The sequence below is a fragment of the Pelodiscus sinensis genome, chromosome 10 (assembly GCF_052426305.1).
Source record: "Pelodiscus sinensis isolate ZL-2025 chromosome 10, ASM5242630v1, whole genome shotgun sequence".
NCBI classification, from domain to species: Eukaryota; Metazoa; Chordata; order Testudines; family Trionychidae; genus Pelodiscus; species Pelodiscus sinensis.
The window spans coordinates 48,437,589-48,453,784 of record NC_143061.1 but is presented as its reverse complement, the minus strand read 5'-3'; the positions used below and the strand labels follow the sequence as shown (position 1 = coordinate 48,453,784).

General features: G+C 46.6%; 1 protein-coding gene across 4 annotated transcripts in view; it reads left to right on the top strand.

Annotated features, from left to right (window-relative positions):
* Positions 1–298: 298 nt before the first annotated feature.
* YEATS2 (YEATS domain containing 2) overlaps positions 299–16,196 on the top strand; it is an 82,411-nt gene continuing 66,513 nt past the window's right edge. For 2 of the 4 annotated variants that reach the window (XM_075937465.2, XM_075937461.2), the window contains exons 1-7: positions 411–934; positions 1,293–1,580; positions 3,710–3,827; positions 11,833–11,930; positions 12,034–12,126; positions 15,225–15,254; positions 15,833–16,075. In XM_075937465.2, coding sequence (XP_075793580.2) covers positions 3,728–3,827; positions 11,833–11,930; positions 12,034–12,126; positions 15,225–15,254; positions 15,833–16,075 — 564 coding nt within the window. In that variant the 5' untranslated portion in view covers positions 411–934; positions 1,293–1,580; positions 3,710–3,727. The other 2 variants (XM_075937463.2, XM_075937464.2) reach the window with 2 other exon arrangements.

Sequence of the window (16,196 nt, the reverse complement as noted above, 5' to 3'; positions counted from 1 at the left end):
CAGGTGCACACAAATGCCCCGGCGGGCACCACATTGGGGACCACTGTTCTACACACCTGCCCTGCCTCTCTCCTCTGATGCTGGTCCCTTCCCTGCAGGTGTCTGCGCTTCTGCTTCACCCCCAGAATCTCCTGGCACCTGCACCCTCCTGGTACTTCGCACAAGCCCCTTCCTCTCTCACCCCTTTCTCCTAGTTTTCGCCCCGCCTACCTCCCACTTGCCGGGCCGGGCTCTGCACTCAGGCCCCACCAATCCCTGGACTCGACCCGGATGCGAGGCCACGCGGCACCGCGCACTTTTAAAGTCCCGGGCCGTGACGTCACGCTTGGGTGTCTCCCCGGTCACCTGGAAACGCTGCGCGTGGGGGCAGCCGCAGCCGGCAGCGCGCGCAGGTAGGGGGAGCAGACTGAGCGCTGCGCGCGGCAGGGGCTGCCCGGGACGGCCAACGAACGCGCCGCCCGTGCCAGGGGAGCCTGCGCTGCTCTCAGCCCGGCCCGGCACCGGCTCCCCTGCGGCGGGCAGGGCCCCTCCTAAGGAGTCTACGCTGGTGGCGGCCGGCCAGCGCCTACCCAGCGGCGTTTCCTGCCCCCTCGGGGGTCTCCAGCCGGGCAGCCCAGGCCCCGCAGGATACCGGCTGGCTGGAGGCGCGGCCCCGCTGGTTACGCCCTGAGCCGGGGCCCGGAGCCGGGGCTGAGCTGGCAGCGGCCCCGCCGAGCGGAGAGGCGGGACGGGGGCACGCTCGGCCCAGGCTCCCATTGGAGCCCCGCGGCCCGCCCCTTTCGCCGCCATCCGCCTGCGCGGCTCCCGCCCTCGCGCTGACGGGCAGCCGGGCAGGGCGCTGGGCTGATGGCGGCGCTCGCTGAGGCGGCGGCTGCACGGGGCGGCCGGGGGCCGCGCTGAGCGCGCGGGGCCGGTGGCGCGAGGAGCGGAGCCGGTAGGCGGCGGGGGCAGCGCGGGAGCGGCCGCGTGGCTCGGGCAGCAGGCGGGGCCTGGCCGGCGCCCTGCCCCCGTGCAGACTCAGCAGGGCAGTACCCCGGCCCCCCTCGCTGGGGGGTTGGTGGGGCCGAGCTGGCTGGGGCGGGGGCGGGCCCCTGAGGGGCCCCCATGCGCAGCGCGCCGCAGCCGGGCCCGCGGCAGACACCAAGGTGGCCCGTTTGCCTCGCTGAGTGCGCGGCGGGGAAGGGTCGTGCCCGGCTTGCAAGCGGCCATGTTCTCCCCTAGGCCGGGGCACGGCAGCCTCGTGGGGCCCTCGCCCTCTGGGCCTAAGATTTTGTGTTTCTGTCTCATTTCAGACTCGGGGCTTGGCTCCCCTGGAGACTCCAACGGCACCTGGCGCGAGCGGGCACCAACCGCAGCTGGAGGCGGAGGCGTTGATTGAAAGTCATTCTTATTGGGACTGTTTTAAACTGCTTTTGTTAACACCCATTCAACTTCTGCAACAAAGGGGACATCTGTTCGAGATTCAGCACTTCGCTCCACTGTGAAAAGGGAGGCCAGTTTAAAATCCACTCAGGCTTTCTCCCACCCGTTCCCTAACCAAGGCAGAGGAAACCAGACTTTTAAAACCTTATACTTCAAAGGTAAAAAAGTAAAAGCGCATGTAAAGTGTTTATTGGCACCTGGCAAAAGTGTGCAGCTAAGTTCAGCCATGTTCAGCACCTAATTGTGAAAGGGCACTCATTTTTAGTTCTAGATACTGTTCACACAAACCATACGGACAAGCTGTCATTCTATTTTTACTGTATTTCTATTGAAATGAGAAATGCAGAATTGTATGTTAAAGCAAATCCTTACATAATTTAAGAGCTCTAATGGCTTGTCCATGTGGGAGACTTTTCTAGTTATACCAGCATAACTCACTCTGTGAAAAAGAATAATTAACTTTTTTTGGTTTAGTTTAAACATAAATAAAACTGGAAAAAGACACTTCATTCTAGAACAAAAATATAAAATGGGACAGCTGCACTGGATTGCTTGATGTTCCTTCCCTCTGGGTCCTTTGGTATTGGCTACTGTTGGAAGACCGGATACTGGGCTAGATAGACCATTGGTCTGACCTAGTATGACCATACTTATGTTCAGGGATTGACAATTACGGCAATCTTCTCACCTGTGGTGACTAGATTTTAGTATGGCAGTGCAGCGCAATCTGTGCATGCACAGCGTGCCAAACCACACGGCTGGTGAGCGGGGCTCGCCGCTGCTTGTCAAGCCCTGCTTATGTTCTTACATTATGCCTTTAAAATTTTTAAAAACAACAAATAGTCTAGTAGCACTTTAAAGGCTAACAAAACATGTAGATGGTATCATGAGCTTTCATGGGCACAACCCACTTCTTCAGATGACAGGAATATTAGAAGTCCAGATCCAAGAATAAATAAGGGAAGGGGGACAGGGGAAGGATGAAAAAAGAGAGACAGTGAGTAGATGGTTCAAGTAGTTACAAGAGGCTGATAAGAACAAGAAGCTGGTTGGTTAAGTCATAGGATGTGGAAGGTAGTGTGCGGGCCAGCCAGTGTCCCTGTTCATACCATTTGCATAAGAATTAAACTTGTGGATGAAGTTAAGTTCCAACCCTTCTCTGTGTATTTGGCTTGTGGAATTGGCCTGAAACAAAATGGTGACTTGCAGATCCATTAATGATTGTCCAGGCAGATTAAAGTGTTCTCCAACAGGTTTTTGTGTATTGCCTTTTTTGATATGATTTGTGTCCATTAATTCTTTTCCATAGAGACTGTCCAGTTCGGCCATTATACATTGCAGTGAGGCGTTGCTGGCATATAGTGGTTTAAATTCACACTCTACCTCATATCTGCATAACTTTCCTAACTTTTTCCAGTAATGTTGCTCTTTTTCGATCTTTGAATATGCTAAGGTCCAAATAAGCAACAGATATGTTTGCCCAGTTTGTTGATTAAAAGGAATGATTCAATTTGAGTTGAACAAATTAGTGTCTAATAATTAGGTGATGTTAAGGATACAGGTGACATTCTGGTCAATATTCTAGCTTAACTAGAATTGTGTATTGGTTAGTTAATCCAGGCAAATTTGGATTTTCTCTAAAGGCTAAAGAAGCATTGATGCTCCAGCAATAAAGGATTGGGTGTTTCAGACAACTGGAAACAGGACTTGGAGCTTTCACTTCAACTGATAGCAAACATCTTTTGTTAGTTTGTGAGGGGAAGGTTGGCAGTCCGAGATTACTTCTGATGGGACAAATGTTCCTATTACAAGTCCATGACAACTGGCTTCTTTGTTAGCCGTCTTGGCAAAGGGGACTAGGAAAAAAGGGCATGGAAAGTGAATGCTACTCTCACCATAAAAATGTTCCTGCCAGGTGAGGAATTAGATATATCTTGCACTTCTGTAACTTCTGACTGCTTTTTGGTCTGACATCCCTGTATTCACTTTTTAAAGGTACCACTTCCTGCATTTGTAGATAAAAGTGTGGAGGTGGAACTGCACTCTTGGATTATTTAATAGCATGTAAAAAAGTCAGAACAGGGATGATGCAGAGTTTTAGAACTGAACATTTTGATAAATCACAACTGGGAGCAATAAGGGAAACAGCTATTCAAAACATAGCTTTTCCTCCTTTCTGAGTTGGAGGGCAGACTTCCCCTATTAAATCATGTGGCTTTAGAGGCCTGAAGTCAGTTTGAGTGTAGCTGCCGGTAATAACATATGGATTCTTTTTTTCTCCTTTCAGGGGAGCAGTTGACCTACCATGTCTGGGATCAAGAGAGTGATTGAGGAGAAGGACCCGGACTATGAGGAGATTTCAGTCACACAACCAAATAAACGTCACAAAGCAGTTGAACAGTCAGGTAGGAACTGTCTGTCATGGAATCTTATGGAAGATAAAACTCTCTGTACATACTGTACCCTCTGGAAAACTGCAGGCATTGAACTCTATTATCTAAGCAGATGAACTAGTATTCCATTAGAATTACAGTGACTACAGATAAAGACTACAGGAAGCAAATAATGAATGCACAAAAAGTCTGAGGTGTAGCTGTGTTACTCTGAAACTTGAGGGTGCCCCAGTGCTACTCGTTTTGAAAGACTAACAAAAATATATAGTATCATGAGCTTCCATAGGTAAGACCCACTTATCAGATGAGTTGGAGTGGAAATAACAGAAATCAAAGATATGTAACAGCAAAAGAAGTACCTGTCAATTGTAGGGCTCATGTTTAATTAAGCTAATTTAGTGGGCTGGATGTGCCCCATTCGTTGCTTTTGATGTGAAAATGCAGATGTCAAAGGGAGGGGAAATTGGCTTTGTACTGTGATAATCAGTTAATGTCTTTATTCAAGCCCAGAGTAACAGTGTCAGATTTGTACATGAATTCCAGTTCTGCAGACTCTCTCTATAACTGGTGGTAAAATTTCTTTGTAGAAGAATGGCTGCTTTTAAATCCATGATTGAGTGACCAGGTTGGTTAAAATGTTCCTTTATAGCAGGGATCGGCAACATACGGCACACGTGCCATAAGCATGTAGTGGGGGGACTTATGCTGCTGTTCCAGCCTGGCGTTCACCGCGCAGCAGTGAGACGCAAAAACAAGCTCCGACTCCTGCGCACTGGGCCCTTTCAAATGTCCTGAGCAGTTGCACTCAGCTGAGGCACGGTGTCTGGCCAGTCACAGGAGCTGGAGGTACGGATGCTAAGAATGCTCAAGCTGCACTCCTCGTCCCTCGCCCCCGCTCCCCGTGAGAGTCAGTCATCTGTGCTTGTTTATGGCAGCTCTGTGCGTGACTTGCACGTGCTACAAGCTGCTCCTGATGTCCCTGCCCCTCACACCAGCGCTTGTGGCGCATGTGAGGGGAGGGAGAAGGTGTGGGGCAGCCTGCTCGGAACTTCAATGTGTTGAGGGAGAAGGAGGGTCTGCTGCCTTACCGGGTCTGCCTGGGTGGTGGGGCTGGGAACTACGCTCATCCCAGGGCGCAGGGAGGGCCCTCCCCCCTCCCCCGCATTGTCACTTGTTTGACTCCCCCTCCCTCAGCCCATGTGCAGGGATGGGTTGGGCGAGGGACACGGGCAGGAGCATCTGGCTCTGGGTGGTTCCTGTAACACGTGAGACGACAGCACCAGGCTTATGAAGAGGCAGAGCAAGCGGTTCCATGCGCTGTTGCCCTAGCATGGAGCCGCTTGCTCTGCCTCTCCACAAACCGGTCTGGCGCACAATCCCTTCTGCACAATCCCTTCCTCCCCATCCCCCTAGGGGAGTGGCAGCATAATGATGCACTGGTCGCAGGCTTTCCCTGCTGCTGCCCTTGGTCGGGCAGTGGCAGCAATGGGGGTGCAAAGCCAGGTAAGTGTCCCCTTGCATGCCCAGACCCTTACAATCCAGTCTCCCTCACCACCTCTCCCCGACTAGGACCTTCATGCCCCCAGCTTGCCCCTACACCCTCCCTTGTTCCTGTATTCCGTCCCCCAGCCACCACCCTGCTCCTACTCCCACCTTGTTCCTGCATCCACCATTGTTCCTGAACCCACCCTCCTGGCCATACACACTGCACCCTCCCTTGCTCTTACTCCCTCCCCCTGGCCATACACCCTACTCCCAGCCTGCTTCTTCATCCCATCTTCCGCTCAGATCCTGCACCCACAACCATATCCCACTCACTGGCAGCCCTGTCCTGCACACTGAAGCCCTCATTTTTGTCTCCACCCCAGAGCCTCAGGGGGTCCACAAAAATCCACTAACTCTGAAATCCCAGAAAAGTAAATCTGACCTATGGGAAGCCTCAGTCCTCTCTGTCCCTTCCTTTGCTCTGTGGGGCTGGAATGCCAAAGGAGTGAGATGTCTCAGTTGGGGGGCACATGAGTGAGGGTTTGGGCTTTTTGGAGGACTTTTTTTTTTACTTCTCACGTGTGTGGACCCCAACTGATTTTTTTTCCTGTTGGCCAGTGGCCCCTGATCCCAAAAAGGTTCCCCACCCCTGCCATAAATAAGGAAAACATGGGGAACTTTTGCATTGGACATAAATTAATATTTTACTTTATCTAAAATGAAGTTTGATAAACTAACATGAGAAAGTTAAAACACTTAAATTAAACCATTCTCCCTAGCCGCAGCACTAGCAAAATGTCTCAGGTGTAATTATGTAATTAACAGTGAGTTTCCATTGGCAAGTGGTGGTCTGCAGAAAGGTTTGCATTGAGCCAGGTGGTCCATGGGCCAAAAAGTTTGAGAACCACTGGGCTAGAAGGTGAATGCTGCCCAGGCTGCAGCTCTGGGGATGGATGGCGGCGGGGGGGCTGAGGGGAGAGGAAAACACGTGGGCGGATGCCCCTACTCCAAAGCCATTTTGGCCCTTGGGTGCCTGGATTCCTGGCAGGAAGGCCAGGGTGCCATGGACCAGAACCCTGCCCCTCCCCCAGACTCCACCCCTGGCAGGGCTGGACACCCCAGGTTTACCCACCCACTCCTGCTTCTCCGTTGGCGATCCAGCATGCCCCACCCCCCTGCAAGATTGGAGCTGGCTTCCTGTGGGAAGAGGGGAGCCCAGAGGCTCCGTGCTGCATCCGGCTTCTGGGGAAGTGCATAATCATTGCTGCTCCCCATAGGAAAAGCAGGAGCAGAGCCCAAGGCAGGAGACCAAGGAGAGTGCATAGTGGAGAGAGCCCCTCCTACTCCCCAGGAGAATGGCACAGCCCAGGGAAGGAAGGTTAAATCTTGGCACGCCACTTTAGAAAGGTTGCCGATGCCTGTTCTGTAGGTTTACATGTGTTACCATTCCTGATGTCTGATTTGTGTCCATTTATCCTTTGTCACAGATACTGTCCTCTATAGCCAGTATATATGGCAAAGGGGCAGTGCTAGCACTTGATGGCATATATTACATTAGAGCAGTGGTCCCCAACACGGTGACCGCGGGTGCCATGGCGTCCGCTGGGCCATTTGTGTGCCTGCCGAACAATCTGGGCCGGCCCCGCTCCTGGGCGCATGGCACATGGGCGGTGCTGGCCCCGGGCACATGGCGCATGGGCGGTCCCTACCCCAGGGTCGCTGCACATGGACAGTCCCGGCCCCAGGAACATGGGCAGCCCCTGCCTTGGGGTCGCGACACATGCCAGTGCCGGCCCCGAGCGCATGGGCAGCCCCGCCCCCGGGGTTGCGGCAGCCCCAAAAGTTTGGGGACCACTTTATTATAGAGGATGTGCAGTTGTATAAGCCCCTGATGTGTCTTGGCTTATGTGGTTAGTTCCTGTGATGGTGTTGCTTGTATAGCTATGTTGACAGAGTTGGCAACAGGGTTTGTTGCAGGGGTAGGTTCCTGCATGAATGTATTTGAGGTGTGATGTGTGGCCGCTGGTATTTGCTTCAGTTTGGGAGGTTGTATGTAGGCGAGGATTAGCTTGTCTGCCAAGGCCTGTGAGAGCGAGGTATCGTTTTCCAGGATAGGTTGTAGATTGTCAATGATGCACTGGAGAGGTTTAAACTTGGGGCTGTAGGTGTTCTGTTGTTTTCCTTGTTGGGCGTGTCTTGAAATAGTGGACTTCTGGGTACTTGTCTGGCTTTGTCAGTCTGTTTCCTCACTTCCCAAGGTGGGTATTTAACTTTTAAGAATGCCTGATAAAGATCCTGCAGTGTTTGTCTCCGGTTGTGGGATTGGAACAAATCCGGTTGTATCTTGGCTGTAGACAATCGATCATGTGATGTGTCCTGGATGGAAGGTAGAGGCGTGTAGGTAAGAATACCCATCAGTAGATTTCCAGTAAGGGGGGGTGTTTATGTGACCATCTTTTATTTGTACTGTTGTGTCAAGGAAGTTTCTTTTGTGTGGACTGGTCCAAGGTGAGGCTGATAGTGGAGTGGAAATTGTTGAAATGCCTGTAGAATTCTTCAAGGGTCTCCTTTCCACAAGTCCATATGATGATGTCATCAACGTAGCTCAAGAAGAGAAAGGATACTAGGGTTACATCTAAACTACACCCCTCTGTCGGCAGAGGAATGTAAATTAGATGTATCGAAAGTGCTAATGAAGTGGGAATTTAAATATCCTGCACTTCATTTGTATAATGGCAGCTGCCGCTTTTTTCGAAACGGAGCTTTTCGGAAAAAAACCAGCAGCTTAGACAGGGAGTTTTCCACAGGATCTTTCGAAACAGGGCATTTCTGTCGAAAATGCCCCGTCTAAATTGACGCTTCATTTGCTCTTTTGCTACATCTAATCTACACCCCTCTGTCAGCAGAGGGATGTAATTTAGATGTAGGGACGAGAGCTGAGGAAATGTTCGAGGTCAGCCATAAAAATTTTGGCATAATGTGAGGCCATTAGGGATGTTAACAAACACTTACTTTTGTAAATGTGTAACCGCTGAATTTTTTTTACATGCAGTTCCCATCTCCTTCTCCATCCAGAACTACTCCCATCCTGCTGCCTCTGATACTGTTTTTCCTTGATGGACCCAATCGCTATTATGGCTGAAGGTTCTAACTTTCAGTTTCCAGGAGAATAACTCTTACTATATGAGATTTTGCAAAAACTAGATGAGCTATATTTGGATTTGCATTAGTGAAAGGTCACCCTGACCTTTATATCCAATGTTTAATTACCTGGATATCTCATTCTGATACCCAGTGTCTGATACCATGCTAGAGATTAAGGTGTCTGAGTGAGTCTCTGGCTTTACAATGCACTATTGTTCTAACTAATTACTGAGCAGTGCCTAAAACTCCCCCAATTTCTTTTTGTGAAACATGTCCTTTGAATCTGAGTTAAATTACAGTTCAGTCAGTTCCATTTGCAGACTGGAAGGGACATGATCCACATTAGCAACAAAATGGTTTTTGGGAGGATGTTAATTGTGTGTAACTTGAAGTTGAAAAAATTTGTCCTCAGAATTTTGGAGGTCCAGTAATTTTATAATTTAGGCACATAGGAGTTGAGCATTGAGATTTTCTTCCCGAGTCCTTCAGAAGTGAATTAGTGTTCTCTTCTCTGGGTATGTCTACACTTGTACCCTCTTTCGAGAGAGGGATGCAAATGAAGACATTTGAAATTGTAAATGAAGCTGGGATTAAAATATCCCATGCTTCTTTTGCATATTCGCGTAATGGTGCTATTTTGAAATAACCGCGTCTTAACAGCGTCTGTTATTTCGAGAGAAAACCCATTCTCAAAATAACCCTTATTCCTCATGCAATGAGGTTTACCAGTTATTTCAAGAGAAGGGTTTTCTCTTGAAATAACCGTGTCTTAACAGCGTCTGTTATTTCAAAACAGCGCTGTTTTGAAATAGTGCCATAATGGGAATATGCAAATGGAGCGCGGGATATTTAAATCCCGGCTTCATTTGCAGTTTTGAATGTCTTCATTTGCAGGGCTCAACAAATAAAACAATCTAGTCGCCCATGGTGAGTAGATTGCAACCTGGAAGAGCTGGGTTGGGCGATCTGGACAACGCGGCTGGCAAGCGGGACTCGCTGTGGTTCGGCGAGCCCTGTTCTTTTGCATCCCTTTTTCAACAGATGTTGCAAGTGTAGACATGTACCCTCTGAGCGGTGTCACAAGTGTTTTGATTTATTTGAAAGACTTTCAGATCTGTTTAAAAGTGGGAAACCAGCTTCTCTTTATCTTGCAACTTCAAACTGAGATAAATTTTAAATGTTAGAATTGCAAAATTCCACAACTACACTGGATTTTTTGTTCATGAAAATACTGATTTCATTCCACAAGACGAAGAAATGTTTCAGTGAATTTCCACAAGTAAGGCCAACATACTTTGCATCCTGATATTCTGCATCAGTTTTCTTCAGAAATGCTTGCAATGAACAGTGATTCATTCCAGGTACTCTGAGTTTACAGTGACTCCTATGGCTTTCATTACATTTTGCCAAGTTTAGACCTTTGCCACACAATGTTGGTTAATAATACAATGCAGTGCTATTGGCCTTTCAGTGATACAAGATTTGCCAGCCTTATTCACCAGCCAGTCAATCCAGTCTTGTGGTATGCCATGTTCTTAGTGTCTGTCCATTGTCACTGTGTCGAGTTGATTCCAAAACAGACCAACTTCCTTAATAATGTCAGCAAATCTGCAAAACCAGTCTTTCACCTATAGTTTTCCCAGGAATTATCTGTAGTACCGCAAGCTCGTCAGTGGCTTGAAATGCCTAGTCTATTCCACAAATGAAATTAGCAGTTGAGCACTGTCAGTAATGTTGCTTTCATCCAAAGCCACTGAACAAACCTCAACATCTTGGATTTTTTCCCAGGGCCATTCTTTTAAATATGCAGCGATTGCTTCTATTCTACGATGAATAGTCTGGCGAATTGCAGCTTCAGTAAGGTTCCTTTAATCGGAACATGTTTCCTCCATAACCACTTCTTTATGAATTCCCTGCCAGAACAAGATTTAGAATTAGTACCCAGTAAATACACAACACAGTAGCTTGCCTTCACTGCTACTGCATTTTCTTCTTGTCGTATTCCGAGCATTTGCTGTCATTGTCCGATCTCTTTGCAGTTCATTGTGTATCATACTTTCCCCTAGGCTTTGTGCAAGAGTGTCTTTTCATGTTATGTTTCTTCCACGCTGCAACTGTTTTACAAATGAGACATAGTGATTTGCCTTGATGGGTACAAATTGATCAGTCCACCTGCCCTGAAAAACACATTTAATGGACATTTTCTGTTTTGTTGGTTGGTGTTTGTTTTTTTTGGTGCAGCGTCTGCCTTTACCTCCCAGTCAAAAGCATTGCATCTGGGACAGACTACTGCTAATCTGCACATGTCTGAAGGTGTCTGCCTAAATTTTTATACCAAAAATCACTAAAGAAATATGTGTTTTTAATTTGTCTGGTTAGCCTACAGCTGAGCTGCAAATGCAGTGTTATTATTTACAGGCTTGCACTTATATGAAACATGACTTTTTTATTAAATCCATTCTTTATCACATTTTTTAGTATTTCTTTGTGCAAACTAAAGTGATGTAAACATAAGAAATGCTAATGAATCAGCCATTAGCATCTTATATTGAAGCAGGCCACAGGCTTTATGAAGTGCTGTGGTAGGTCTGTTCTATATCAAACGGAGTATTGGCTTCTCTTTCCCATCTATAAACTTCCCTTTTTTGGGGGGGGGGGGAGGTCTGCCCCCTCATCCTCTTTGTATTTTGCTTGTATATTTGTCCGTGCATGTTGTCTTCTAATGACTGTTTGTGTTGCATTTTTTCTCAGTGTTGTATTAATTTTCAGATGATATAGTAAACAGTCTTGTTACAGGACTCCCATCTCAGTGCTTATAAGAGAAAAATCCTTGTGGAAAACAACTTGTATACATATTTAAGTAGGGATATAAAATCCCATTTACTCAGTTAACTAATTAAACGTTATGTTTAACCACTAAACTGGGATCCCAAGTTGATATCACCAGGTGCTTCGACCCGGCTGAAGGAACCTCCTGCCCGTGGTATGGCACAGTGGGCCCAGCTGCGCTGGAGCAGCTCCCTGCCAGTGGCACAGTGGGCCCATATGGCCTGGAGAGTCGTCCTCCACCCCCTAATGGCTGGTAGCACAGCAAGCCCCATTTGGGCTCGAGTGCCCCTAGCCCAAAGTGTGGTGGGCCCAGCCAGGCTGGAGCAGGCTGCCGATTACATTAACATATTTAAGGTAAATTATGTTCTGGGGCAGAGCAGAAGTAATAACCAGTTGGCACGAAGTACTAGAGATCCCTTTTGCTGTGTTGTGCTCAGTCAGTTACTATAATCTTTATTTTTCCTTTAACTTTTTTTTATGTAGAACCTTTGGGATTGAACTATAACTCCTTGCCTCTGAAAACTTCCTTTGTATTTAAATGTGATTTTTTTTTCAACAGCTCGAGATGCTGCTGTACAGAAGATTGAGACAATTATTAAAGAGCAGTTTGCTGTTGAAATGAAGAATAAGGAACATGAGATTGAAGTCATAGATCAGGTATAAAAGTCTCTCTTAAAAGGAAATAAGTTAGAGGATCAGGAAGTATTGAAAAGTGCTGCAATTGCTGTACTTTGTAATACAATTTCTCTTCTTTTTATAGCGCCTGATTGAGGCAAGGAGGATGATGGATAAGCTTCGTGCTTGCATTGTGGCTAATTATTATGCTTCTGCTGGTCTCCTTAAAGTTGGAGAGGTAAAAATTTATTTTTGGAACAATAAGACTGGAAAATATTGGTAAAGTTAGACTGCATAGTTCATCTTCTGTGTAGCTTTCCTGGTTGGCTTTTGCGGTACAGTCATAAATGCTTGAAAGATGAACTGCAAAACCAAAGTGGAACTGAGTTGCATGCAGCTTGTGGTGCCACTTAACAGGTTGCAGGGGCATTCAGCACAGACAGATTTTATCTACTCTGTTAAATTCTTTTATCTGAGAAATGCATTGCATCCCCTACCTGAAACCCTATCAACACCCATGTTTTATTTTCTGAAACTGTTTCTTTTCTACAGTGCTGGTCACCATTGTATCAGTACACAGGACTCCAAGTTGGGCAGTATTCTCCCATTTTACAGATAAGGATCTGAGGCAGCAGAGGGATTAATGATTTATCCAAGATTAGAGGGAGGGAGTCTAGTAGACTTGGGAACAGAAACCTCAATCTCCTGAAACCTCATCAGTGCTTTAGCCTCAAAACCATCCTTCCTTTCATGCAGCCAGCTATAGTTATGACTTCACAGAATGAACCAAGATGTCACAGGTGGGAGAAAATGAATTTAGACACAGCCAGTTAAAACTTATTTCTATGCTATGTGCTCCTATATTTTAGCAAGTGGGAGTGTCAGGACATGTGCCTGAGTTTAACTCAAGTTTTATTTTTGACTTGCAGTTACCCTTTAAATTGCTAGTGTTTGGATTGAGAGTAATGTTTTATCTGAGTTCTAATAAAGGATGATGGAACTGCTGCATCAGACTTCAGGCATGTGGATAGAAACCATGGATTTGCCTTACCTGCCTAGAGAATACCTAGATGCATAGTTCTGTTCAGCAGGGATTGCTTTTGTTACATGAGTATCCTACAAGTTGAACCTCTGAAAACCAGTACACTCTGGTCTGGCAACATCTGTGGTCTGGCAGGACTACGAATGCTCCTGGACCAGGAAGCCCGGGAGCCCAATGATAGGAGGGCCAGCAGCCTGGTCCGGGTCAATGGGGCTACAGCCAGATAACCCCAGCAGCTGGGGGCTGAAGAAGCCTGGCCTCCCACAACAGTGTGGGGATGGAGAATCCTGGCAGCCCACGGCAGCGCAGAACTGGGAAGACTTGGCTGCCTGTGGCAGCGCAGGACCAAGGAACTGTGGCAGTGCAGAGTCAGAGGCTAAAGAATCGCAGCCACCTGCAGCAGCATGGGACCAGGGGCCAGAGAACCCTTTCAGCCTGCGGCAGCACAGAACTGGGAAAACCTGGCCCGCTAGAGAACTCCAGCAGCCTGTGGCATCCCAGAGTCAGGGGGCCGGTGGCAGCAGGGCAGACAACCTGGCTGGGGAGAGTGGGTAGAGGGGTCTGGCTGGCTAGGGGTTGGTGGGAGGGGGTACCTCCCCTGGTCCGGAAAATTCTCTCGTTGGGGACCAGTCAGGTCCCAACATTACCGCACCAGGGAGGTCCAACCAGTATTAGCATTTCCAAAAGGCGCTTTTGAGTTTTATTTTAAAAATCTAACTTGATTTTTTGCCTCTTCAAACACATGTTGATGAACTGGTATGGACAGAGAATTTAGCAGTGATGGGAGGAATGTTTTTTCTGAATTTCTGTGTTTGGCTATTCTGGAGGGACTGAGCTACTTCTGATCAAGTGTCTCCTCGAATACCACCTGGAGGCACATTAGCAAGAGTGTTGTACTGCCCCCCTGCTTTCTGTATCTGTTCTGTCAAATGGAGAGTTTGTTTCCCCAACTTATCCATGAGTCCAGTATGCATCACCAGTATCAAATTCACTTTCAAAAAATTGTTCTTATTCTTAAGAATGCCTCACAAAAGAACATCTATTGCTCCAATTTTTTTGTTTTTGTGCTGGGTGCTGAAGTTCAAGTTGAGTTCTCAAAGACTCTAACTTCCTTGTTGGCTAGACAAGCTCCTTTCATTTCATTTGTGTTTGTTTACAAAGCTGGCAGATCTTTTTACCATCCACACAGTTTTAAAATAATTAATATCAGTTTGATTTTATCAACAGCTGGCATAGTTTTGCTTATACATGTAGTAAAGTGTGTGTCTGTTGTAGTTTAATTCATTGTTTACTTTTTAAATACATATGCGTTTTTAGCAATTTGTGATTATAAAATTATCTACTGTAATATAAAAATAAAAAGCAGCCTCTCTGCCCATGTGAACTTACTGCTGTACAGCTGTGTTCTGAGGTATAATTAAATATGGTTTATTGGGGTTTTTTTCTGAAAATTAGTAAGTAACCTATTTGCATAAGGGAGAACAAACAAAATGGCCTTTTGGTTATTTGCTTCTTGGATACATAGAGTGGACTCAAAAGGTTTTTCACTGATTTAATTTATGGATAATTAGAGAATTAATAGGAGTATTACATTGCAAACAGCAAGGAAGTCAAAGCTCAGGATTCATGATGGGAAGAGACTGCGAGTCAGAGGCTACATCGACACTAGCACTTTTGTCTCTGTAACTTACATTGCTCAGAGGTTTGGAAAAAACACCTCCCTGATGTGTAACAAAGGCAGAAGTGCCATGTGGGCAACATTCAACATAGCTACTGTATTCATTTGATGTGGTTTAATTTTGTCATGTCAATGGGCGAGCTTTCTCCTATCAGCATAGAACAGCTACACGAGTAATCTTACATCAACACAGCTATGCTTCTGTATCTGAGCTGCTGTATGCTCGCTAGTGTAGACATTGCTAGACTGTTTAAAAGTTTGTTTTAATTAGCAAGTGTCTAAACCAGTTGCCTAACAAACCGTGAGAGGAAAGAATTTTGTTAGCCATGGGATATTTAAAAAACACTGCAGTGATCCTTCCTCCCTTCCCTTAAACACTGTTGAAAATCTCATCTCCAAAAGATTCAAACCTGCCCGTTACCTATCTCTTCAGTCTAGGGCTGAGAGAGCTGTTACTCCAGTTCCTTCTCTTGTCCAAGGAGACCTCCTTAATGAGGCAGATTTATATGCTTAAGGTTAAGTGCAAGCGGGGAAAAATCTCCTAGACTGCCTTTATACATTACATTTTTTTTAAAAAGCCAAAAGAGGGTCATAAACCCACTGTTGTCCTTTACAGGTCACCTATAAAGGGCTTCTGTTAAGGAAGGTAGGTCTAAGATGAGATCTAGTATGTCTGGTTTGATTTGCAGGCACGGGCAAGCATGTGACTCTTGACCCCTGGGTTACCTTCCGGAAGCAGGCAAGGCACAGATGCATGCAGCTTGTCTTTGTTAAATGCCGATTGTATGAAGAATGAGAGTCTGATGCATTTAAATACCTTGCCCAGCCATAGGAATTGAGCTGCATATACAGTATGACATTATCACCCATGTTAAGAAAAAGTACAGTCCTGTGAGCCTAAAGAAGCCAGTCTTGGTTTAATAGAAACCTGCATAGTAGTCTGGGCATGTTGCTGTGCTCAGTTCAGAAACCAGATAGATTTTTTTTTTGTTTTATTTTATTTTTTTGGACAAAGGCATCTGTAGTGTTGGAGTAGGTTATTTTGGCCCTGTTTCCCTAAACACTATTACATTTTCCAATCTCTGTGGTGCATGCTTTACCTGTGATTAAATATTGGTTCTCTGCTTCTGTGTGCTGCTACTCTGCTTTTCATTTTCTGGCCTACCCCCTCTTTTATTAGAGCTGGAAAAAAATAATGGTTCTGCTTGGACTTTATCATTGCAGGGAGCCAGGACATGTGACTCTATGGTTTTTAATCATCCTTCAATCAAGAAGTTCTTGGAATCACCATCAAGATCATCATCTCCTGCTAATCATGGATCAGAAACTCCATCTGTTAACCATTCAGAAAGTGACTCTCTATCTCAGCACAATGACTTCCTCCAGGACAAAGACAATGGCAGTCTGGACATGGAAGAGCGATTGGCAAACAATCTGGATCAGAGACCAAGCAGAAATACTGGACGGGTAACGTAAAACTGTGAAAAGAGGGTGGGCAGTAGGACAGAAGATGTGTGTGATCACATAACTTCCTTCCCAACTACCTGGAGTGTAGGCTGGGCCAGCATCAGCCGGGGAGAGGATGAGG